This window comes from Vicugna pacos, chromosome 3 (assembly GCF_048564905.1).
Source record: "Vicugna pacos chromosome 3, VicPac4, whole genome shotgun sequence".
NCBI classification, from domain to species: Eukaryota; Metazoa; Chordata; class Mammalia; order Artiodactyla; family Camelidae; genus Vicugna; species Vicugna pacos.
Genome location: NC_132989.1, coordinates 76,954,049 through 76,978,772, shown reverse-complemented (window position 1 = coordinate 76,978,772; position 24,724 = coordinate 76,954,049). Strand labels below are relative to the sequence as shown.

Genomic DNA, 24,724 nt, shown 5'->3' with positions numbered 1-24,724 from the left:
GTAAGGCTTTCCAGTAAGTTTTAAAGTCAGATGGTATCAATCCCTTGATGTTGTTCTTTAATTTTGAGTTGGCTATTCTGAGTCTTTTGCCTCTCCATATAAACTTCTTCATATAAACTCTAGACTCAGTTTGCCAATACCTACAAAATAATTTGCTGGGATTTTCATTGGGATTGTACCGAATCTATGGGTGAAGTTAGGAAGAACTAACTTTAAGAAATAATCTTGATAATACTGAGTTTTCCTATCCACGAACATGAAATATCTCTCCACTTTTTAATTTTTCTTTGATTTCATTCATCAGAGTTTTATACTTTTCCTCACATAGATCTTATAGTATTTCATTAGATTTAGACCCAAGTATTTCATTTGGGGGCATGTTAATGTAAACGGTAATATTTTTTAATGTCAAATTGTACTTGTTCACTGCTGGTATATGGGAAAGTGATTGACTTTTTTATATTAACCTTGTATCTTGCAATCTTGCTATAATCACTTATCAGTTCTAGGAAGGTTTTGGGGGTTTTTGTTTGTTTCTTTCTTTCTTTCTTGGTTTCTTTTCAGGAGGAGTTTTTTTGTTGATCCTTTTGGATTTTCTACATAGATGATCATGTCATATGCAAACAAAGGCAGTTTTATTTCCCGCTTCCCAATCTGTATACCTTTTATTTCCTTTTCTAGTCTTATTGCATTAGCTATGACTTCCAATATAATTTTTGAAAGGAGTGGTGGAAGAGGACATCCTTTTCTTGTTCCTTACATGCTTTCATTTTGATTCAATTTAAATGTGTTCTGTTTTCCTTTGTGATCTTCTCTTTGACTCATGGATTATTATTTAAAAGTACATTTTTAACTTCCAAATATTTTGGTATTTTCCAGATATCCTTCTTTTATTTCTAGTTTGGCTCTGTTATTATTGGAAAAGTTACTATATATCATTTCAATTCTTTTTATACAGTTATGATTCATTTTATAGCCAACATGTAGTTAGTCTTGTTAGAATGTTCCATGTGCACTTGAGTATTTGCTTTCTGTTGTTGGGTTGAGGGTTCTATAGATGTTGATTAGGTGAAGATGACTAATAGTGTTGTTCAGACTTTCTATATCCAGACTGCCTATTCAGTCAATTACCAAGAGATGAATTGAAGTCTCTAAATGACTACAGATTTGTCTTTCTCCTTTCAGTTCTATAAGTTGTTGCTTCCTGTATTTTGAAGCTCTGCTTTTAGGTAAATACACATGTAGAACTGTTACATCTACTTAGAGAACTGACCCCTTTATCGATGTGTAATGGCCCTTATTATCTTTAGTAATATCCCTTGTTCTATTTGTCTACTATTACTGTAGCCATGCAGCTTTCATTTGATTAATATTTGCAAAATATCTCTTTTTCCATCCTTTTACTTTTTACCTATCTTTGTCTTTTTTATTTAAAATGGATTTCTTACAGTGTAGTTGGTGCTTGCTTTTTTATCCATGCTAATAATCTTAATAATAATAATTTTAATTGGTGTGTTTAGGACATTTACATTTAAAATAATTATTTATATGATTGTGTCTACCATCTTACTATTTGTCGCATTTATCCTTTTCCCCCCTTTCCTGACTTCTTTTGGGTTGATAGGTTTTGTTTTGATTTTTTTTTCTCTGCTGTTGGCTTATTATTTGTATCTCCTTTTAATTTTTTAATGGTTGCCTAAGGCTTTAAAGTATACATCTTTAATTAATCAGGGCCTACCTTCAAATCATATTATATATTATATTATATTATATTACATTATATTTATCATTTGTGTTGTTGTTGGCCTACATATTACTTTCACATATGCTGTAAGGCCCAATACATTGTTAATATTATTGATCTAAGTAGCTATTATTCAGAGCAATTCAAAATAAATAAATTGTAATATATATCTTTATTTATTATATTTTCAGCATTAATTGCTTTGTAGAAATGTTTAGAGCGATATCATATCCCTTCTGCCTGAAGAATTTCCTTTAAAATTTCTTGTAGTTCATGTCTGTTGGTAATGAATACCAGTTTTTATTTGTTTGAGAAAAATCTTTCTTTTTCTTTCATGAAATGTTTTTGCTGAATTCTGGGTTTACAGGTATATTTATCAGTGCTTTAAAGATGGTATTATATTGTCTTCTAATTTGCATAGTTTTTGACAAGAGCTCCACTGTAATTCTTACATTTGTCCTTCTATATGTAATGTGTTCTTTTCCTCTGACTGCTTGGCAGATTTTCTCTTTGTTCCTGCTTTTCAATAGTTCCATACACTTAGACATGTAGGATTATTTTCTTCTTTTTTTGTGTTATTTTTGTCTGTTTTTGTTGTATTTCTCTTCCCTGATGTTCTCTGAACTTCTTGGATCTATGATTTAGCATCATTAATTTTGGAAAATTCTCAGCTATTCTTCAAATATTTTTCCTGTCCTCTTCTCTGTTCTCCTGAAATTCCAGCTACGTGTATAATAGATCATTTGATATTATCCTACAGCTCTGATTCTGTTCTTTTTTGCACTCTTTTATAAAGCTTTGTGTTAATAAAAAATTAAATTAGATAAATTAGAAGCTTTGTGTTTAGATAGAGTAATTTCTGTTGGCCTATCTTTTGGTTTAGTGATTCTTTTCTTGGCTGTGGCAAGTGTATTGATGAGACTGTCAAGGGCATTCTTCACCTGCTACCTGCTACTCTGTTACTATGCTTTTTATTTCTAGCATTTTCATTTCATTCTCATAGTTTACAGCTCTCTGTGATAATTATGCATCTGACTGTGCATGGGGCATGGTGTCTGCATTTTCCTCCAGAACCTTTAACATTTAACAATTTTAGTTATTTTACTGTGGTATCTCTAACATCTTTGTCATATCTGAGTTTGTTTCTCTTGCTTTCTTTGCCTCTTGACATTGTATTCATGTTTTCCTTGCATCTCCCTATGCCTTACAGTTTTTTTGAAAGTCAGTCAGACATCTTATGTAAGACAGTAAAGACTAAGGTAAATGCTACTCATACCTGACAATGGGCGCATACTTACTTCTGCTAGGCCTTTAATGTGAGTGTTTGACTCATTCTGTTTAGTAGGTGAGCTGGCTTTGGGATTTGTTGTTGCTAGTTACCCGCAGTGAACCCAAAGCTTCAGATTCCTTTCTGTGTTTAGGATGAGAGCTGGTTTGCCAGAGCTTTTCTCAGTGTCTCTCCCACCCTCAATTTGAGGTCTTCCAGTTGTGCTACGCCTTAGAGGAGGTCTCTTCGCATGCTCTTGTTCCTTTCCCGGTAGTAGATTGCTATTGTTACTGGATGCCCGTTAGCCTGGTTTGGGGAGGGTCTTTTTCGTTGTTCTGAGTACGTCTCAGTCTTAGGTAGGGTCTGAGTCCCTGGATCTTAGGAGTGGGCGTATTCAGTGACACTGCCTCACACTTGGCTGTAGGTCTGGGCCCAGGATGTATTCCTGTCCTTCCTTCTGGGGTAGAAGGGTTTTCTTCCTGTTACCTCCCTCCACTGGCAGTGGGTTTCACCAGTGCTCTTAGAGCAGCAGGGTGTGTTGCTCTTCCCCTAGAAGCTCAAGGCTGCTGTTCTCTAGGGGAGAGTTGAGAAGGATCTAGGCAACACTCCCTTCTCCCAGGCCTGCATCTGCACTGATTCTTTCTCTGGGCTGTCACCCTGCCTCTGTCTTTTTTATGTGCAGCCAGTGAGGTCCACAGAGATGACCCTGCAAATGGATGCAAACTTTCCCTTATCTAACCTTATCTAACAACTTTTAGTGGTTTCCTCTTTTTGCTGGTCCACCATCAGTCTTCAGCAGTTTGTTAAAAAGTAGTCTTACTGGTGTCTGAAGTGTCTGCCCCAGGTTTAAAAAAAAAAAAATGCTTTCTTCTTTTCCCTCTTTCCTTGGAGGCACCTGTCTTAGATTATACGTCATTTGCCCCTCAACCTTCACTTTCTGATGGATTCAAGAAAAGTTGTGATTTGCAGGTTGTCCATCATGTTGTAAGAATAAAAGCAATGCCCTTTTCAGCTTTCAACATCTTAAAAGGAAGCTGTAAAAAGACTAGTTTTTGTTTTTGTTTTACCTGAATAGCAACAGCAGGAAAAAAAAAAACACAGTAATAAGTCACCAAGAAAAGATAATATAGAAAAAGATATATAAATCAAAACACATCAAACTAAAAAATCCACACCAAAACTGAACAGTTTAGTCTTCTGAGCACACACACCCAAAAAAAAAAAAAAAGGAGAAAACCTCTTCCTGTGATACAGTCTAATGGCCCATAGCTTTTGGAGAGACTGTCACTGATATCACATTGTCCTAGAATAGATGCCTTTATTATAGTAAAATTCATGCTTTTTCCCAGGGTAGCTAAAAGGATTCTGTTTCCAAAAAGCCCTATCTAGTTTAAAAGGAGCTCATTTAATTGTGAGCATGGAGTCTTCCCTCCTTGAATAAAAGGAGCCGCCTTGCTGTCTGGGATTTAGTTTTTATCAATTTTAATTTTAAGGAAAAACTGCCTAATGAATCAAACTGTATCTTTTATCTTGAATTTGTTTCAACAGTATTTTAACATTTAATGACTCCCGTCTTTGAAGAAGAGAAGCAGGAGCTCATTAAAATAAATCGGACATCCACTGTAGCCTGCTTGTGCTGTATATTCTCAATTCTTACATTAAGATTTTTCAAAAAAGACACCTTGGAAATATCATTCAGATCAAGTGATGGTGGGTTTTTTCTTTGTTTAGTTTTCATTTCAGCAAAGCATAGACCTACTGTATAAAAGGTGACTTAAATGTTTCAGAGCATCTTCTGTTATCATGTATGACCGGTGACAGAGAGAGGCCGTTGTTGCTAGAGAAGAGTGTTTTACCTAACCAGCTGTGTTTCTGGTTCCAGGGAAGGGAAATACAACCACGCAGCCTGCTTTGGTCTCCAGCCCGGCTGCCTCCTGCCTGATGGGAGCCGCATGATGTCCGTGGCTGCCCTTGTGGTGAACTTCTCGCAGCCACTGGCAGGTCGGCCCTCTCTCCTGAGGCATGATGAGGTGAGGACTTACTTCCATGAATTTGGGCATGTCATGCATCAGATCTGTGCACAGGTGAGTGGATTTTTTTTATGGTCAACCTACCAATTTCTTTTCCAGATTTTTTTTTCCTGCTGCTATCAGGTTTGAGACCCTTAACATGTTTTCTCAGAAGCTGAACATGTTCGGGAATTTCATAGGCCTTCTGCAAAAACACAAAATTTTTCTTACTGGGTCCTCTTTCACAACGTATTTTTATTCAGCGGTTAATTTGCTGATGAAAGAACTCCATTGAATACCACCCTATGGAAGAAGAAAGAAGGCTATCATTAAACAAGGGTTACACAACTCTGTTTTTTCCTTTTAATTCTTTTTCTCATAGGAATTTGGTGTAAGCTTCAGAGATAAACTGTGCTTCACTCTGTCTTTTCTGCTTATTAATGCTTTGTTTAGTTCAATAGTCTTTTCTGCTTATTAATGCTTTGTTTAGTTCAATAGTTTTCAACTGTCCAGACCCTATACTCCTTTTCTAATAATAAATATTGTGTAACACTTTCCTTTACTAGCTTTAAATTATATCACAGGTAACATGGTATAACCACGTGGAGAACTGACTGGGGAGAGGATGTATGTGTGCAATGAATTGCAACTAATTTCTCCTTATTTGTGACAATAAAAAAATGCATTTATTCTCAACTTTGTAACACAGTCTAGTAAACTAGACTGAAACTATTTTAGGATGAACCATATGAACTTGCTAATACTTAACCACTATTGACATATAAAAACATCTAGTTCAGTAGTTCAGCCTAACAGTTTAAAAGACTGATATTTACAGAAGCAGAGGGACAGTTTTCCCAATTTGAAATCTCTATGCACCTCTGCAGGTAAACTTTGAAAAAATAATATGTTTTTTAGAATAGTTTTAGATTTACAGAAAAGTTACAAAGATAGTACAGCCATTGCCTGTGTACTCCACACCCTGTTTTCCCTACTGTTAACATCTTGCATTATTATAGTACCTTTGCCACCACTAAGAAGGCACCATTGGTACAGTACTCCTAACTAAACTCCACACTGTATTTGGAATTTACTAGTTTTTCCCTGATAGTATTTTTCTATACAGATAATTTTTTTAAGTCTATGTAATTTCCTCACTGAACATAAAAGAAAGCATTTTTTTAAATGTTTTTCAAATGGCAATGCCTGGCATGACTGTGCAGTATGACATAATGAAGTATTCAGGTTATATGAGAATAACCGTGAATCTTGCAGCAAAAACTACACACTAATATATAAGTGGTTTGTTTTGTCAACCGAAGTCCAAGAATGGTATAACCAGTTGTCTTAGTTTGGATTGCTATAACAGAATACCATAGATTGAGTGACTTAGAAACAACAAAAATTTCTCACAGTTCTGGAGGCTAAAGTCCAGGATCAAGGTGCTGGCAGATTTGATGTCTGGTGAGGACCTGCTTTCTGGTTCAGAGACAGCACCTTCTCTATGTCCTCACACAATGGAAAGGAGCTCTCTGGGATCTCTTTTGTAAGTTCCTAACCCCATTCATAGGACTCTGCCTTCATAACCTAATTATCACCTCCTGCCATCACATGGGGGGTTAGGTTTCAACGGATGAATTTGGGTGTGAGACAAATTTTCAGTCTGTAGCATCAATGGTGACATGATTTTACAAAGTGGTGAACACCTCCTGGGAAACTTCCCCAAAAAATCATGCTTTGATTTGCATGATTCATCCTAGTAGTTAGAGTCTTGGAAATTGTAAGTGTGCAAAAATACTTTAAAAATATGTGCAATGGAATTAGTTTCTAGGCTCACTTAATTAAAGATTGTTCATTTATATGCATGTCCAGTAGGACATATAAATGACAAGCAGAATATGGGACAATTTTTTGTGGTCCTGACGTGTGCAGTTCAGTCCTGGATATCCAGCATCCCACTCCCAGAGTAGCCCCTAATCATTGAAATAACCAAAAATGCACCCACTCATTTCTAAAATACTACTATCATTTTTGTTTAAAAGCTATTTAGTTCTTTCAACATTTTATCTTTACATCCTGATGCTTCCATGTTTTGTTTTTAAAAACCAAGGGGAATAAGATATGAATCTATTCAGACAAATAAATCCTGGTATACTGATATAGCCATTTCTACCCTCTGCTTAATCCAAAGAAAATAAATCTTTCAAAATAACCTAAATTTTCTTTCTTAGATAATTTTTAAAATTCTATTTTTACAGCAATAGATTTCCTGAAATAACTTATTTTCCATCAGTGTCCATTCTATGGATGACATTTCCTTTAATTAGGATAAGTTTAGTTTTCATTTTTCTAAAGTATGTTTATGAATAATTTAGAAAAGTCAAATACTTTTCTTAATTTCAGACTTAAAGGATATTACTTAGGTTATTCGAGATCTAGTTATGTGTCTATACATAGATAAACAAATAGTCTGCTTTTGGAACAGTGGATCTTAACTTCTGTGTATCTGAGAACGTATAAAAATCTGATTTAAGCTATGGATACCCTTTCCAGAAAAATGTACATACACTTACACACTCAAATTTTTTACATGGAATTTCAAAGAGCTCTTTTACCCCCTGAAGCCCAGACCATACCGAATTCCAAGTTAAGAATTCCTGAGTTAGAGCAGTTTCCTCCTTAGTTGGATGTTAATTATCAGTTAAAGATTTCATGAGGAAGTAATTTGGTGTCTTAATCACATTTATTAAAATAATACTGATCCTCAAATGGGTTTTCAGTGCTTTTGATGCATGTTCTCATTTTCAAACATGGCTCTCCTGAAACCGTAATGTCATATGCTTATCACGCATTCATGATATAGCTCTCTGCAGCTCTGTTATTCCTATATTAATTTTGATCCTTTGAAATACCCATTTTAGTACTGGAAAATAACTTTCCTGGTACTATGGCATCTTAAAGCTCTGTAATTCATGACTGCTCTTTATATATGTATATACGAATGAACTATATATATGAATAAGTATATCTATGACTGAACATATAAATGACTGAACTTTATATATGAATATATATGAATCAGTATATATACTGATATACTTCTGTTAGTATATATACTGATGAATGAAATATATATTTCATATATATACATATATATGAATAAACTATACATATCAGTGTATAATTATATAGATGACTGAAAATGTGAATATATATATGTGAATCAGTGTATACGCTGAAAAACGGATGAAGATATCTCTCTCTCTCTAAACAGTAGACTATATTCAATTCCTAGAATTTGCCTAACCTCCTTCATGAACATAAAATGTGTCTTACGGATGAATAGTGTGTTAGTACAATCCCTTGCTGGTCATCTGTTAATGAGATTATCTTTGAAAAATCTTTTGTTTGTCTGTTAATCCTTTCAAGTGTCCTGTAACATTTTAAGATCTTTTAAGGTAACACATTTGAAACCAGTGATCTCTGCTTTTGTCTTAAAAGTAGTAGACACAGATCCATATATTTGCAGCTTTATAATAATTACAAAACCTTTTGTACTGACCTAAACTAGATGGCAGTGAATGAGGAGTTTAATAGTCTCTGTGTTCAGTAAAACTTCTGACTTATCTGAAAAATACGTAGTGAATTTTAAATTGGCCATATATATTCAGTAGATTGATTTTAAGATATGACAGCCCAGTGTTTGAGTTCACCACCATGGCAATTTGCAAGTTTGATAACCAGAAGAGCTCGTTGGACCTTGCCATGGTAATATTTAAATGTGTCAGCAGGAACAGCCAGTTTTCAAACATGTAGATGCACTGGTTCAAGGTGTCTACCATCTCATCATTCAGGAGCTGAGTTTCACTCATATTTTTTTGTGTTTACACTTCAGAGTAGATAATTTTGAAGATAGCAATCAAGAGATGGCATCTCCAGTATCTGTTCCTGTTTCATGGCTTTATTGTGGTTTGGGCTCTCAGTAACCACTGGCCTTTTGAACTTACATGGAAGACAAGACTAACGCTTCTTAACAGCCTCCATGTGATGTCTGTGTTGGTTGTGCATTAAAAGCAGGAATGAGTTTTGGACTCATTTGGACTGTTAGAGATCATTATTTTAAAGCAACACATGAGAATCACCATAATGCCTTATTAAAGTGAAAGGGATAGAAGGGTGAAAAAACTTCAGATTTCAAATAATCTATTAATTTGGCCTACAGACTCGTAGATCATCTTGTCTGCTTTAACTATTTTGAATTAGATACTGTTTTAAATAAACGTAGCCTATATCAGTCAGGAAGGCACCCTAGGGTTATAACAAGAACCCTGGATTAGAAATCACCCGTGTACTTGTGAGCCTGGCTGTGTGACTTTGGGCAAGTTTTTTGACCTCCTTGAACCAGCTCTTTTTCTTATTCATAAAGTGGGGACAACAACAATTCTGAGACCTACTTCCCTGGAGTGCTGGGAGATTAACTAATGTGTGAAAATGTACTTGGGGAAGCATAAAATGCCATGCATATTTGAAGTGTTCTTGTAACTATGCTTATATATAATTCAGCCCTTCGAGATCAATAAGTAGCACACAGGTCAGAATTTAAGGTGGGGAGAGGATAGCCAGGAGGAAGAGCACTGTCACTTCTGGTTTCAAAGAGTTCACAGATGCTCATCCTCAGTGGATTTAGGGTGGAGATCTGTGGAAGGTGATTGGAAACCACGTTGGTATTTTTGTTTTGTTTTAATGACCACTGCCTGCTTTGAAGTTTGATTTCTGGAGCTGGAGCAGAATGAGCAGTTTAGTTGAAGAGAAATGTGGGCATATTTATCTTCAGTATTAACACCAAGGAATAGATACTTGGAGGAAGCTGAGGACAGGCTTGGTCAGACCAGCCAAGACCACCCCTGGTCAGGCAAACTGGGGAGACTGAGAAGAATGACAGAGGCCAAGAGTCACTGAGCACTGACCATGTGCCAGGCATTACAGTCAGTGCCTTAAATTCATTAATTTTATCCTTACAATATTTCTGAAGTGGGCTTCAGTCTGCTTCTATTACTATGCTATTATACTATTATTGCTCCCTTTTTCCTAGTGGAAAAAACTGAGACTTAGAAAGGTGAAGTGTCCCCCCAAGATCTGACCACCCTGCTCCTCACCACTCTACTTTATTGCCTGTAACCATTCGTTAAGCCCCCAGTCCGTGCACTGGAGACGGCATTACGTCAGGTGGTCTGACCCAAGTCTGTATTCTGTTGGGTGGACTTCTTTCCCGTAAGTTTCTTAAATGACCTTCCCTCTAAGTCAATCTCCTGTAAGCTTGTGTGGAGTGAATGAGTTTATCTAGTTCCAGGTGTCCCTCTGTGTAACGTGACCTTTTAGGTTTCAGTCCTGAAGTACAGCTAACACCTATCAACAGCCTTGTAGCCTCTGCTCCCTGCCCTCAACCCCGCACACTGTTTTAGTTTCCAGTGTCAGGGTCGGAATTAATTTCTTTCAAGGTCTCATTTTTGTTATTTTAATATTCTTGTGTTTATTTGTTTATACATGCACAAGCACATACACACATATACCGAGACTAAATGCTGGAGTCATAAACCAAATGTGATGACCTACGCACTGTTTATTTCTGTTTGGGGACTTGTTCTTTTCATTTTCTTACTGCATTTTGTCCATGTGGGTTTTTGTTTTTCTTTTTTCTTTTAATATTTTTTATTGATTTATAATCATTTTACAATGTTGTGTCAAATTCCAGTGTAGAGCACAATTTTTCAGTTACACATGAACATATATATATATTCATTGTCACATTTTTTCTCTGTGAGCTACCACAAGATCTTGTATGTATTTCCCTGTGCTATACAGTGTAATCTTGTTTATCTATTCTACAATTTTGAAATCCCAGTCTATCTCTTCCCACCCCCCACCCCCTTGGCAACCACAAGTTTGTATTCTATGTCTGTGAGTCTATTTCTGTTTTGTATTTTCCATGTGGGTTTTTTTAATATAATTAGAAAGATATTTTTAAAAGAGAAATGTTTTGTTAATTCCTTAGAAACAGAGTTATTGATTATCTATTGTCTGACATGATATACTAGATATGGTAGCATTGGGTTCAAAAGAAAAAGAGATAGTATCTTGAATGTTTAAAGTTTGAGGATGTGAAATATAACAAATAAAAAATTAAAAACAATATTATTAAGTAAAATCATACAAATTAAATATTAAGTATTAAAAGGAGACAGAGTAGAGAGGTGATGTTAGGTTGGAAGCTAAGAGGTTGGGTCAAGTATGATAAAAAGAAAATCTCTTCAAGTTATTCAGGGTTGGGTTTTCATACAGAAACATTTTCCTCACAGCTTCATTTATTTCACAAAGATTAATTGACTGTCTACAGCTTTCTCGGCATGTGCTGTATTTTGGAGGTACAGTTGTTAATAAGGTATATGTATATATAAGGTTATTCTTAGCACTTGAGTTTGAATAGTACTTTTATTTGTTTTCATCTAAAAAAGGTAACTTATATGTAAGAAATAATAGTCAGGAAGGTATAGCCAGTTTGGGGGGTAAGCCTGTGAATTTAAGGTGTAGTACTCAAGGCTTCTGCAGATAATGTGTGGTCTCACATGCCTTTTAAATGGTGGTGGTGGATCCTGACCTGTTGAACTATAGGGCTGTTGTGAAAGGCAATGAAGTGTTATTCAGGTTCTCTTTATCACTGTTATTATTTCCAGTGATTGCTAGGGATATGTGAAGTGAAAAGTATGACCTTTAACCCTCTGTTTATGGCAAAGCCTAGGAGACAGTGGCACTTTTCTTTTCTTTCTTTTTTTTTTTTTTTAATGCTTTGTTACTTAATCTTCATCATCTCTGGATTTAGGGGGAGATCGGACAGGTCAGGACATGGAATGACTGCTAAGAAATCAATAGGGGATCGTCTTAGACAGGCAAGGTCAGCTCTCCCGAGTCCTGTTCTTCTTTAAACACAATGCATTTCCTGATTTCAGCAACTGCCTTTTTTTTGAGTTGAGGTTTGCTATCATGAAAATAACACTTTAGTTGTAAATACTGAGAGCAGCCAGTCTCTTAATTAGAACAACAACCCATGGGATTTGGTCTCTCAATACAACAAAAGCTCACAAGACTTTTAGAACTTTAGTTTATATAATTTTGCTCCAGCTCTCACTGTGTTGTATGAACTGAGAAGCTAATCTCTGTAGCATCAAGTCGTCTATTGAAAAAATCTATAACGGAGTATATTTTAGGTATTTGATTGTTTAAAAAGATAATATAGAAAAATCTCATAGTTTTAGACACTGTCCTCTCAAGAACTTCTAACCAAACAGGAATCTTAAATTTACATTGTTTTCTGGGTTTTTATTGTTAGAATATTTCCTGCAGCAATAATGCCCATACGATACTATATTCAGCATTGTCGAATTATTCGTGTTGAAAACTGCATCAAGTGCTTCTTGGCTTCTTTGGAACCTGCAGTTCGATACTGGGAAGTGGTACTTGCTGGCTGGTCAACAATGAGTAATGCAGTTCAGTAGCCACGCTGTTCCGTGTGTCAGGCCCCGTCAGGCTGCTGGATCCAAAGATTTGCCCAGAGTTTCTCTGTGGACATACACATAGTGGCCGACTGTGGATTCCTTTCCCTTTCAAATTCAGTTATTTGCTGGAAATGGAGCTTTTGGATTTTGTAAGTTCTTTGTTCCCCTCATTTGAAAAATATTTAAATGATGTTGCCCAGAGGGCACCCAGAGAAACAGCGTGACTGACTTTCGAGAAATTAGTAAGCAGTAGAGTTATTTTTAGCTTTTACTCCTTGCAAACATTTCCTTTTGTTCTTCAGAAGACATTGTTGATCTGTTCATTCATTTGCTGTGCTCTCTCTCCCCCGCTACAGGGTGGCTTTGGCTAGAATGAGCCCTCTCTTCTCTACTCTGCATGACAGAACTGTGTTAATTCTCAGTTAATTTTAACTCATGGGTTATTTGTTCATGTTTTTTTCCTAGGTTCTGAAACACCACCACCACCACCACCACCACCACCACCACCAAATACACACACATTTTGCTGTTATTTGGGGTTGATTTCCCCCCTCAACAGCAAATACTAACCAAAAAATGTTCACACAGGCAGGGTATCAAAATTTATATTTTTGTCAAAATAGCTGATGGTGTGATTCTGCCTTTATCTGCTCTGTTAGTACTTATTTTAAAACTGTAATCTTTAGAAAATTATGCCATTAGTATTACAGAATCCCAAATCCAGGATAGACGGCTACCAAGGCTGGCCTTTACACCTCAATCTCATGTCTGATCTTTGAAAATGCTTCAAGTATATAAAGGGAATCAGATTTCTAAGGAAGCACACCGAAGCCTGGTTTTTACTCTTCACATAAAGGCAAGTCTGATAATGGCTTTAGATCCCTTACAAGAAGATCTCATCATTTTGTAACATTGTAATTTAACCTTCTTTTCCCCATTTTTCTGTAAAATAGAGAAGCATTATATAGCATTTGTGGTTAAAATTGGGGTTCTGGAGTCAGATTACCTGGTTTCAAGCCCTAGGTCTACCACTAATCTCCATATGCCTCAATTTCCTTATCTCATAAATGGAGATTACAGTGCTTCATACAATTGTTTTGGGATTTAGATCAGATCATCCATGTCAAGAGCCTAGCAAAATGCCTGACATAGTAAACAGTCTCAGTAGATGTTGGCTGTTATAATTACTGTGTAAAATTATTTTATCTGTAATGTACAATGTAGTTATTTTTAGAAGATAATATACAAGAAAGAGTCACAATATTCAGTTTTCTGGAACCCTTGAGGCTTTCTCTATAAGAGTTTTTTGGGAGGTTCCATAATTCCAGTACATAGTGAATTTAGTTTCCCTTGGTCCTTCAGTATTTGCAGCTCTTCACATCGAGAACTGGTACAATCATAATGGGAAGTCAAGCAAAACATTTTTCTGCATAAAGAGAGAAAGGCAGTGTGTGAGATGGCATTGACATCTGTGCCTCTGCCTTGGGCCAAAAGCAGAGTGGTTATTTGCTGCTGATTCAACATCCCATCTGCTACCTTCTCCAGTGGTTCAGCCCCTCTTCCTTTCCCTTCCTTCCCTTTAGAGCCCCGGGGATGATGAAGTCAGGGAGACAAGGATGTGAAGCATCTAAAGAGAGAAACAGGACAGAGGGTCAGGAAAGATAACAGAATGATAACCCCTATTCTGCAGATGATCCAGTTGGATAAAAGTTGAATCTCCCCTGCCAGTGGCAGTTTTACATGAGTTCTCCGGATGGGGTGAAGGTTGAAAAACACCAGCCTGTTTAGTGAATTCTCATCTTTTTGCTCAAGAGCTTTTTTGACATTGACTCAGCAACTTACTAAAATTCCCTTTTAAAAAAAAAACAAAAAACTTTTTTCACTCTTAGCCCACGTCCTCAGAATAAATCCTTTATTTTTACGAGGGGTGCTTTAACTCTTGAGTATATCCTTTGTTTCTGTTCTCTTATAGCTGCATTTAACTCACCTTATTTGCCAACTAATATACAGCACTAACTCCCACTGAAGTGGCTTTTTGTTTTAAGGTAACATCTTCTACCCAATCCGAGAGGTACAGCTCAGGCTTTCTATAGCACGGTTGTCTTAGAAACACTTATTTAAAGTTTAAAACACAAAGCATCACACACATGAAAAGGGTATCTGTCTGTAATGTAACTCTTTAATTGATTTGGATGAAAACTTGAGTAATTAAGTAATAGAGTGATGAATGCCCCAGAAAGGCATGTATTGAATAAACAGAAGTATGCAAATAGAAAGGGGAGGTAGGAAGAGATTGTCTCAGATTATGGGTTTCTTCATTTTTAATGGAAAAATTGGGGGGGGCAGTAGGTAATTAGGTTTATTTATTTACTTATTTATTTTAACGGCAGTACCTGGGATTGAACCCAGGACCTCATGCGTGACAGTCTACCACTGAACTATCCCCTCCTTCCCTGGGAAATTCTTTTAAAATATTTTCACTTTCAAAGCTTAAGGCTTCTTTTAACTTACACTGATGTTTTTTCATTTATGATTTCCTGATGATTATTTCAAGTTTGTGATTCAGAAGAATTAAATATTACTTTAATATAGAGTATTTGGAGGTTTTTTTCAGGCTGCTTGGTTACTCTGTCTTATTTTCATTTAAATTTGAGGTTATCCTAACCCTTCATTCAAAGAGGTAGTTGACCCTAATTCTGACTTAAGTTTTGGTGAGCCTTAATTATAATTCATCATATATGTAGTTTTCATTCAGTGCTTTTTACAAAAGACCTTTATGTTTACTTTCTAGACGGATTTTGCAAGATTTAGTGGAACAAATGTGGAAACTGACTTTGTAGAGGTGCCATCACAAATGCTTGAAAATTGGGTGTGGGACATCGATTCCCTCCGAAGACTGTCAAAACATTATAAAGATGGAAGCCCTATTACGGATGATCTTCTTGAAAAACTTGTTGCTTCTAGACTGGTCAACACAGGTATGACTTACAATTTTAGAAGAGGAAAATAAATGAGAACTTCTTCATGGAGAATCGATAGCCTCTGCTTCTGTAGAACTTATTTCCCCTTTTGTAACGGTAGTGCCCTTAGAGTGTTAACATGAGGAAGGAGGACCGCTAAATATATTTAAATACTGAACTCTGGAGTTATGTCTAAGGAAAAAAAAAACATTTCCTTTTAAATTTTAAATAGAATGAGATGCCTCGCTCTGATTTTGGAATGAGTACTACAGGAATCAGTTGATGAAATCTGTGGTCCATGATGTTAGAACACATTTGTTCTCTCTTCAAAACATGCCCAAACATTCTTATGTTATTAGGTCTCCTGACCTTACGCCAGATTGTTTTGAGCAAAGTTGATCAGTCTCTCCATACCAACACATCGCTGGATGCTGCAAACGAATATGCCAAATATTGCACAGAAATCTTAGGTGTTGCAGCTACTCCAGGTATGTAAATCCTATCACTGTAAGTTCCTTTTTCCTGTGAAGTCTACACAGGGTAGACTACTAACACTGCCAGAGAAGGTACAGTTTATTGGGCTGATTTCTATAATCAGGCCATGACTTTCAAATAGGCATACCATGTCCTCGTGAGTTATCCTGTCCAAAAGGGCTTGAAGGAAAGGCGGCTCCAGCTTTGCAGCATTTTAGTGTAATCAGGCATGAGCAATTGGCCTCCACCCCAGAGCAGAGAAAGCCGTTCACGTTTGGCAGCCCCGGCCTGGCCCCGCCCTCCCTGTATGCACCATGACTTCCCTAGTATTTCAGTGAGACTCTGGCGGAAGGGGCAGCTTTAGAGAGGCACGGACTTATAACTTGCTTCTGATTCTGTTCCTGAGGTCACTTAAGGCAGTTTGACTAGCAGCTTCTAACCTAGTATTATTTATGAGATTCATGAGAGTGGGTGGGTGGATGCTCACCCATAATGCATTTACATTTATATTTACAGATTTTATGCAGACATGTAGTCGGAACGGAAAGGTGACTTTTTTTTCCACCAAAGAAATTGTTACTTCATTGAATCAGTCACATTTATGGAGATAATAAAGGTCAGAATAGTCAGTTGAGTCCATCCAGGCTCCTTTTGTGATTTGTTTCTAGTTGGCCGAACAGCAGCTTTGTGCCTCAGGCCACTTGATGAAATCCTTTTTTAAAATAGCCCTAGAGGTAGATTGACTTGGTAAAAACCTTTTTAGCTTTCCACGGAAAGAGTTTTTTTTCCAGTAATTATGAACCCAGAATAAGAGCCATTCTGATGTATTTTGGATATAAATAGGTGTGACAACAAGTAGGCTTAATATTAGAGTATTTGTAAGACACACGTGTGTCTAAGGGATAAGACGACTGAGCTGTGTGATGGGTGTGGACAAAGCCTTTGAAACTACTGTCAGGCATTCCAGAGCTGAGGGCCGAAACCAGCTCCTAGGTGGAGCCGCCACAGGAGAGAAGTTTCTAAACTTGTCAGCCAACGGCACGCGTAAATCCCGGGAGTACTAGAGGTGATCCTGACACTCCTCCCACGGCTGGCCCCTCCATGGGGAAGCTGGCTAGCTGATAATCTGATATTTATTTGCCATCACTGTAATTAAAAAGTATCTTTCTTTAAAGGCACAAATATGCCGGCTACTTTTGGTCACTTGGCAGGCGGATATGATGGCCAATATTATGGATACCTTTGGAGTGAAGTATTTTCCACGGACATGTTTTACAGCTGCTTTAAGAAAGAAGGGATAATGAATCCAGAGGTATTGTTTTTTTTTTCCTCCTTTTAATTTTGTAGCTGCCCCCTCCCCTTTAATACCTAGTGTAAAATGTTAATGACAGCTCGATTTTAGAGGAAGAGGTTTGGTAACAACTTTTAGCTTTAAAGTCTTGCATCTTCTCACATCATCATACCTTATTAAGTGTAGTGTACAAATGATTAACTCTTAATTCTATAAGTTAAAAAAAAAACCTACTGCATTTTCTTGCTTATTAACATTCCAATACATTGCATAATGAAAATTCAAAGCTTTGTTTATGCATTTGAGCATTTATAGCTGCTAGTTTTGACATGTGCCGTAAGTGTTTTATAGGAGGTTGGGAAAGAAAGGTGAACTCCTTCCTGATATAAATGGTCTGCCTATGTTTTGATGTACTCTACACACTTTTATCATACATTTTCTGTGGAAGGCGCCCTTTTTTCTGTGACTGGCATATCCCACCTACTGCATTGTTTGTAACCTAAATGCCTTTAAGTAATTTAAGTGCTTCATTTCCGTGTACAGTGAATTGACTGCCAGGTGGCTGCCAGCCAACCCTTCCTGTGTTACAGTCCCTCAGCCTCCACTCTTGTTGAAGAGTCAGCAGTCAGATTATTTCTAGGGCTGATGGGTTTTCCAGTGTGTTTTTCATTCTGTTTGATTCAGAAATTAGAAGAACAAAATTATCAATATCAAAATCAGGCTTTCTGTGCCTATTGCAACCAACTGATTTGTTCTCCAAACTTTATGTTTCTGGACTTCCTAGTACCTTACACACATGCACTGGAAGACTTTGGTGTAATTTAGATCACCACCCCCTCCCCCAACCCTTCCCCCCAAGAAAGTGCCCTCCAGGGTACCTGCATGGTGTACACTAGCCTTTCCAATTACTGCATCGTCCATTCCACCTTACCCAGGCTGTTAGGTCGCTCTGGGTCTCCTTCCATTCCCTAGCCGATGCATTTACAATGATCAGCCACTGACTTGTTCTCATAAATACCCTGTTTTCAGCATGACCTTTAGCCGGTGCCCAGCCCCAGTCCTCTGCCATCTCATTGAGAGACAGTGCCCTTGGGATTCAGTGTTCCGGGGAAGATGGTGGGACTCCGTTTACCTGCCCCACTGCAGTCACCCTGTCGAACCTGCACTGGACCCTCAGTGTTCCTCTGCAGTCCTGCCCTCCTTCCCTTACTGGGTGTCCCCGGTTCCCCACCCCTCCCACCCCTCCCACCTCTCAGGTGATCTCTCCTCTTTACTAAGAACATTAAGATCATTGAAAGTCAGTACCTGCATCTTTTTCTCTTTCTATACTTCAGTCTTTATCTTCTTTCCTCCTGTCTCAGAGGAGATGGCTGTAATACTGAGACTTGCTGGTCTGCCATCTCAGGGAAACAACTTAGCACTGACTCTGATCTTCTCAGTGCTCCTACTTAGTTGTTCTTCCTTTCACAGCTGACTCTCTTGGTACAAGAAACAATTTTTGCACCCCTCTGTTTCCTGGCTTTTGCCTCCACTAGCTAAACTGGACAGTGACCCGCCCTCCAGAGTGACCTCTGACAATCTAGTTGCCAGGTCCCAAAGGCCCTCACCTACCTTTGTTCTACTTCCTGCTTCTTGGTATTTCTCTCTTTGTCCCAGCCCTGAGCTTAGCAAACACATCCCCTCCTTACTTCCCAGAACACCCAGCGTGTTAGCCAATTTTGTGTGTTCCCCTTGGGTCTTTCCTCCTTCACAAATTTATTCATTCTACTTCTTCCACCTAAAATGTACACCTTCCTTGTCTGTGCTGCTCCAAAATCCTACCATGTGTAAAGGCCCTTATTCAGATGGCCACTCATTTATGAAGTCTTCCAGATCTTCGAAACCAAAAGTGATCTGTCCATCCTCTAAACATAAGAGGGAACTTGGTTTTAGGCATGGGGAAAGGGTTTCAATAAGCTGCTTCTTAACATCTGGAATGTTCAACAAAACTATTCTACAAAATGAAAAAAAAAATCAAGTTATAAAATATTTTACATCATAGGATGCAAACTTTTATTTTCAAAAATACATTTAGAGAAAAAGCACATCAAAGTGTTACCAAAAGTTATCTTTGGGTGGTAAGTTAATGAGTGATTATTAAATATTTTTCTGCACTTTTTATGGGGCTTTTCCTTATTTTTACATGGAGTATGTTATAGAAATCAGAAAACAGTTTTTAAAGAGATACAAGGTCCAAATATAGAAAGGTACCATCTGACCTCCCACTAGCTCTTATAGTTGGTGAGGCTTCCGGGCATCAACGCTAAGGCACCTCTTTCGATGAAGCTTCATCATTCACCTCCTCTGTGCTCCACTCACAGGACCACACCCTCAGGACCCTCTCCCCCGTCACCTCTCCTCTTCCAGCTGTCAAGGTCACAGCCAAAATACTGATCCCAGTGGACCCGAAGGAACTTGCCAGTCCAGCAGGAGTCACCCCTGCTATTATGCTGCTACGTACCTCCTCTTTTCTCGAGCTTTTCAGCTTGGCAGGCAGCCAGACTACTCTTGACTTAGACAGAAGGGCTGGGTTGAATGTGGAGAAAGCCGGATTCCCCACAACTCTGAGTTGTTCCCTTGTGATGTTTAAAACAGTTCTCATTTTTAGTAAAATTCTGGATTCAGCAGTGCTTTATATTACTGTTCATCTTATGCCATGAAACTGGCTTTAATCCCTTTTTTTTCCTTCCTGTTCAATATTCTGGATATCATGTCATTTCCTGTTTCCCTGCCATCACAGCCATAGTTAATCTGGCCCCATTGGCCAAGGAGAATTCCTTTGCACTGACCCTCACTCACACCCTTCACTGCACTGGCAGATACGGAAGTAGCTTTTAATATAGCCATTTTATTCACTCCTTCAGTGTACTGCTTGTTTGGTTTTGTTTATTTATTTATTTTTTTACAGATATTTGCTCTAAAATAAACACCCGATTTACACAATTCAAATACTCTTTTAAAATTAATACTTTGGAATAACAATCCTGTTCTACAGAAACAGATCATTGTTACAACTGTGTTATGATGAAGAGAAAGAATTTTTATGGTATAAAGAAATGCTGAGTTTGATCAGAAGTTAAGGGACTCAGAGCAGGCACAGTACATCATGCAGACTTTGTTGTCTCAAGGCCCCTCAGCCTCCCTAGTACGTATTTGGAGATTTTGAGAAGATAGCAAGATGGCCCGTGACAGAGTCAGTGCCTGCTAGTCTTAGTCCCCAAGCTCTAGACAGGCTGGGGCTGAAAGGTCACATACTGTTGACATAATTGGTCATGGTCACTGGGATCAACAAAGGAACATCTCCAGGCCTTCCCTCTGTCACCTCCTGCCATCCTGCAAAGCCCAGGTCTGGGCGAGAACCATTTCAGATCTTAACAAGCAGAACTGTAGAAAGTGCGCTACTCACTGGGAAAACAGTAACAGGAAGGGTCAAGTGTAAACCTGCAGTCTTCTGACACCAGATGTTAGCAACAGAATATCTTACACACAGTCGTTTTCATTCTGTTTTGATGGCCTCTATCAAAGTGTTAGAACTGGCCACTTACCTTTAATAGTTTAAAAGTTTGCCAGCTCTGGTGTTATCTGTAGTTTTCTATATTCTTCATAGCAAACAGCTAACATCTTAGCTGTTTAGTTTGTTAAATATTATCTAAGTAAACGTGGAGAAGTCATTATCAGACATATCTTTCACTTTTCCAAATCATCTCTTTAATAACCATGGAAAGGAACTGCCTGGCAATAACATTTTCCCAGCAAACTGTAGGCACTCTTTCAGGATCCCTTCAAGGTTCCCAAACAGTTTCAAAATCCAGCAGCTAATCGTAGGGTTGAAAGAATGAGGGCATTTTAACTAGGATCATTTCTTTTTATAAAGCGACTTCATTGTGGGAAAATTTCCTTAGAGGTAATAGACATTGTGGATTCAAAGGCAATTATATTGTTAAGCTAGAATTATGTCCTCCTCTTCTGCGTTGAGAGTAATTGCTAAGCTTTGTTTTTTTTCCATCAGTGAAGAAGAAATACAACCAAGGATTCCAGGCAGAAAGGAGTACTGAGAAAGTCAAGATAGTTAAGTGTGACTATGCCCCGAGCCATGAGGAAGTAGACCTTACATGCGACACACATGAAGAGTCTTGGTTAAACATGAAAAAGAGTTAGCTGACAGAAGGTGTGTTATAAAGCACGGTATCCCAGAGCTCTTCAAACAGAATCCTAGGCCCAGTGCCTGCTGTAATGTGTTGTAAGAGAGAATGTGAGATTTCCCCTCCTGAGGGTCCTTACAGGTGGACTAAGTTCTGCGTCAGCTCCCCTGATCTGCCACCCCACAGCTGATTTGTCTTACACTTCAGCCTTTTCGAACAGACTTAAATTTTGCCTGATTTAAGGGACAAAGGAAGGAAATGGGATTGATTTCCAACCTGCTTCTTGAATATTTACAACACCAGACCTTCTTAGCCTTGAATCCCAACCAACTGGAAGCATTTTTCTTCTTTTGTGCTCCTACAGCCCTTCTTTTTGTCTTTCTTAGGGCCCTAATGATCTGCCTTGTTAATTGTCTATTCCTTTATCTCACCTTGTAGATCATAAGGCCCTTCTAATCGGAACTGTTTCATTTGTCCTTGTGTTCGTCCTCTGCTTCAAAACTGTTACATGTACCGATTACTGGACCCAAATGGTAGTTCCCCCATCTGCTTCCACTCATCTTTCATCCTAATACAAACTTCTACCTAAGGTACAATTTTTCTCCAGACCTCCTCCCACGCCTTAAATTTACTCTTCCGTCCTCACAAACTGAAACTTTGCTCAAGGTTTCCCGTAGACCTCTTCCAATCAAGGGAAGATTCCTCCCACTGTACTTTGTCTGTATCTCCCTGACTACCAGCACCAACCTGCACTCTCTCCCTCCTTCCTGTTTGTGGTCAAAGGTAGTCTTTTTCCACCCACGAACGCCCCACCCTCACTTGTAGAAAACAAAGTGTGTGCTGTGCTGGGTAGGAGTTTACTGATGAGCTATGGAAGGAAAGATTTCAAAGTCCACTTTTAAAGCGGGCTGGTGGGCCTGTTAGAAGCCCGATTGTCAGTACCTGCCCGTGGGTGGATGCCCTCTGCCCTGATGCCTGTTAACTCAGTGTAGAAAGGAGACGCCTGGCTCCACTGCCCAGGGTCAGTCACAGAGGAGGGAGGGAGCTTGCATGTGCTCCTCCAGAGATGGCAGGAGACGCAGTCTGTTTCCCATTTATATGTTCTTGGTACTGATGGATGGTGGACATCCTTCACTCAGGTAACCATGCTTGCTCTTAAAATATTACCTCAGATAAAGCATACATATTCTTGCAAGTGAGTGCCTTGTCTCTCTTACTTAATATTCCTACAAATTATGTATTCTTTTTTATGCTAATAGTGGAGATGAAGTCTCTGTGCTTTTTTTCTTGCTTTATTAGGAGACAGAACTAATTTTAAGGAAGTGCTGAATCAGGAGTGCATTTGTTTCCCTGGCTGTGTATAAGTAACTGCACTTTGAGGCAGTGTGAGAAGGAAGGAAAGGAAAGGAGGATGGATGACTACTCAGAGGTATTGAATACCCCTGTATGGCAGGAATTATTCTAGGGAGCAGACAAGGTACTGAAATCATCTCCTTTAATTCCCCATAAACTGAGGGAGGTAGGCAGACTCCCATTTTACAGGTATGGAAACCAAGGCCCAAGGTCACATAGCTGAGGATGGAGCTGAGATTCAAACCTGGGCCTCATTCCAGAACTCCTCATCCTGCTTTAGAAAACATCAGTGTTAGGGAGGACCTGCACAGCTGCCAGAAGATACATGTTAATCTTCTGGGATTAAAAACCACAGAGGTGACCGATGCTGATATTCCTCCATCAAATGGCTAACAGGAGCTTTTATTCTACGCAGGTCCTCCTGGAGGATTTTTAGCATGAGAAATTCTAGCGGTTGTCTTAGCGCTTCTCTTCCTGCTTTGCTCACAATTAAGGTTCCCTTATGATATAAACAGAGTAGAATGACTTACAGCAGAGACTCCTGCCACCTGCAAACACGGTCTCCCAGACCGTGTTCTGTCACCTAGAGAGCCCAGATCCTTCCTAAAGCAGAAAAATTCACTTCACTTTTTCTTTTTTAAGAAAACAAGATCCTATTACCAAAATGACTCTTAAACTCTTCTCCAAACTTCATTGCAAAGGAAATGAAATTATTAAAAGACCATTGCTCTGTAATTCAGGAAATTGAATCAGCTTGTTTGGAGCTATAAGCAGGGGAGGACTTGCGCTGCACTGAGCCGCATATTGTGAGACTGAACAGTGCCCGGCTCTGCAGTGACTTTGCGGGTCAGAGGAGGCATGAGCTGGCATGCATGCAGCTCCCAAATGCTTGCTTTTCTTGACTGCCTACAATAACAGCCCTCCATACAAGATAAGAGAATACCTGGCAGATGTTAGCATGTTGCTGATTTTTTTTTACTTTATTTAAATTTTTACTACTGTTCCTATAATATTTGTGCAACAAAATATGTCTTCTGAATAAATAAAAGATTCTCAGATCTCAAGCATTAAGAATTTCCATAGATAAATGCTAGTCATTGAGGTTGCATGCTGGGTATGAGAGGGTTCACTATACTGTTGTCTCTATTATTAGTGTATGTTTAAAATTTTTCCACAATAAGTGGTTTATAATATTTTGATCATTCAGATCAATTTAATTCTCATTTTCTAAGTTTTTCCTCTACTGCGATGCCCAGAGAGCACAGACCTTCCTTGCCCCACCCACTAACTTAACACTGGTCCAATTTAGAAATGTTGGGCAGTGAATGACAGGGAAGGGGGTGAATTGTGTTGGTCTCAAGAACTCTGATCTGCTACTTGCTAGAATGATAGAGTCTGTGATGGCCATCACTCACATTTTAGGTTCTAGATCACTACTGTAACAGTCATGAATTGCTGCAGACCAGGCGAAAAATGACGCATCATTTGTTTTTCCTAAAGAAAAATAAATGTACCTCCAAGCCCTCATTACCAGGATTTTCAAGAAGTCCAATCTCAGTGATTACAGGCCGCCCTTTTTAAAAAATTTTACCCAAAACTTATAAATAAGGCAACAAGATTGCTACTCACCTCTTCAGTGTTAAACTAGAGCATTGTCTCCAAGCCCTTCTAAGGACGGTCTGTGTTCCAGGCCCCAGGCCGGTCCAGTACAGCAGCCACATGTAGCTCCTGAGCACCTGAATTGTGGCCAGTGCTGCTGAAGAATTGAAGTGAGATATGATGATTTTGAAGACATACAACGAAAAATAAATCTCAGTAACTTTATACTGATGTATGCTGAAAGGATACTATTACTGATACACTGGTTTAAATAAAATATTTTATGAAAATTAATT

General features: G+C 38.3%; 1 protein-coding gene across 5 annotated transcripts in view; it reads left to right on the top strand.

Moving 5' to 3' along the window:
* The window catches only part of NLN (neurolysin), a 102,404-nt gene that overhangs the window by 57,557 nt on the left and 20,123 nt on the right, over positions 1-24,724 (top strand). For 4 of the 5 annotated variants that reach the window (XR_012071424.1, XM_031675522.2, XM_072958580.1 and 1 more), the window contains 4 exons: positions 4,894-5,095; positions 15,362-15,548; positions 15,890-16,018; positions 17,180-17,316. Coding sequence is in view for 4 of the 5 variants with exons in the window: in XM_031675522.2 (XP_031531382.1) it covers positions 4,894-5,095; positions 15,362-15,548; positions 15,890-16,018; positions 17,180-17,316 (655 nt within the window). In the remaining variant the exon portion in view is untranslated. The remainder of the gene's footprint in view (positions 1-4,893; positions 5,096-15,361; positions 15,549-15,889; positions 16,019-17,179; positions 17,317-24,724) is intronic. The other variant, XM_072958579.1, reaches the window with a different exon arrangement.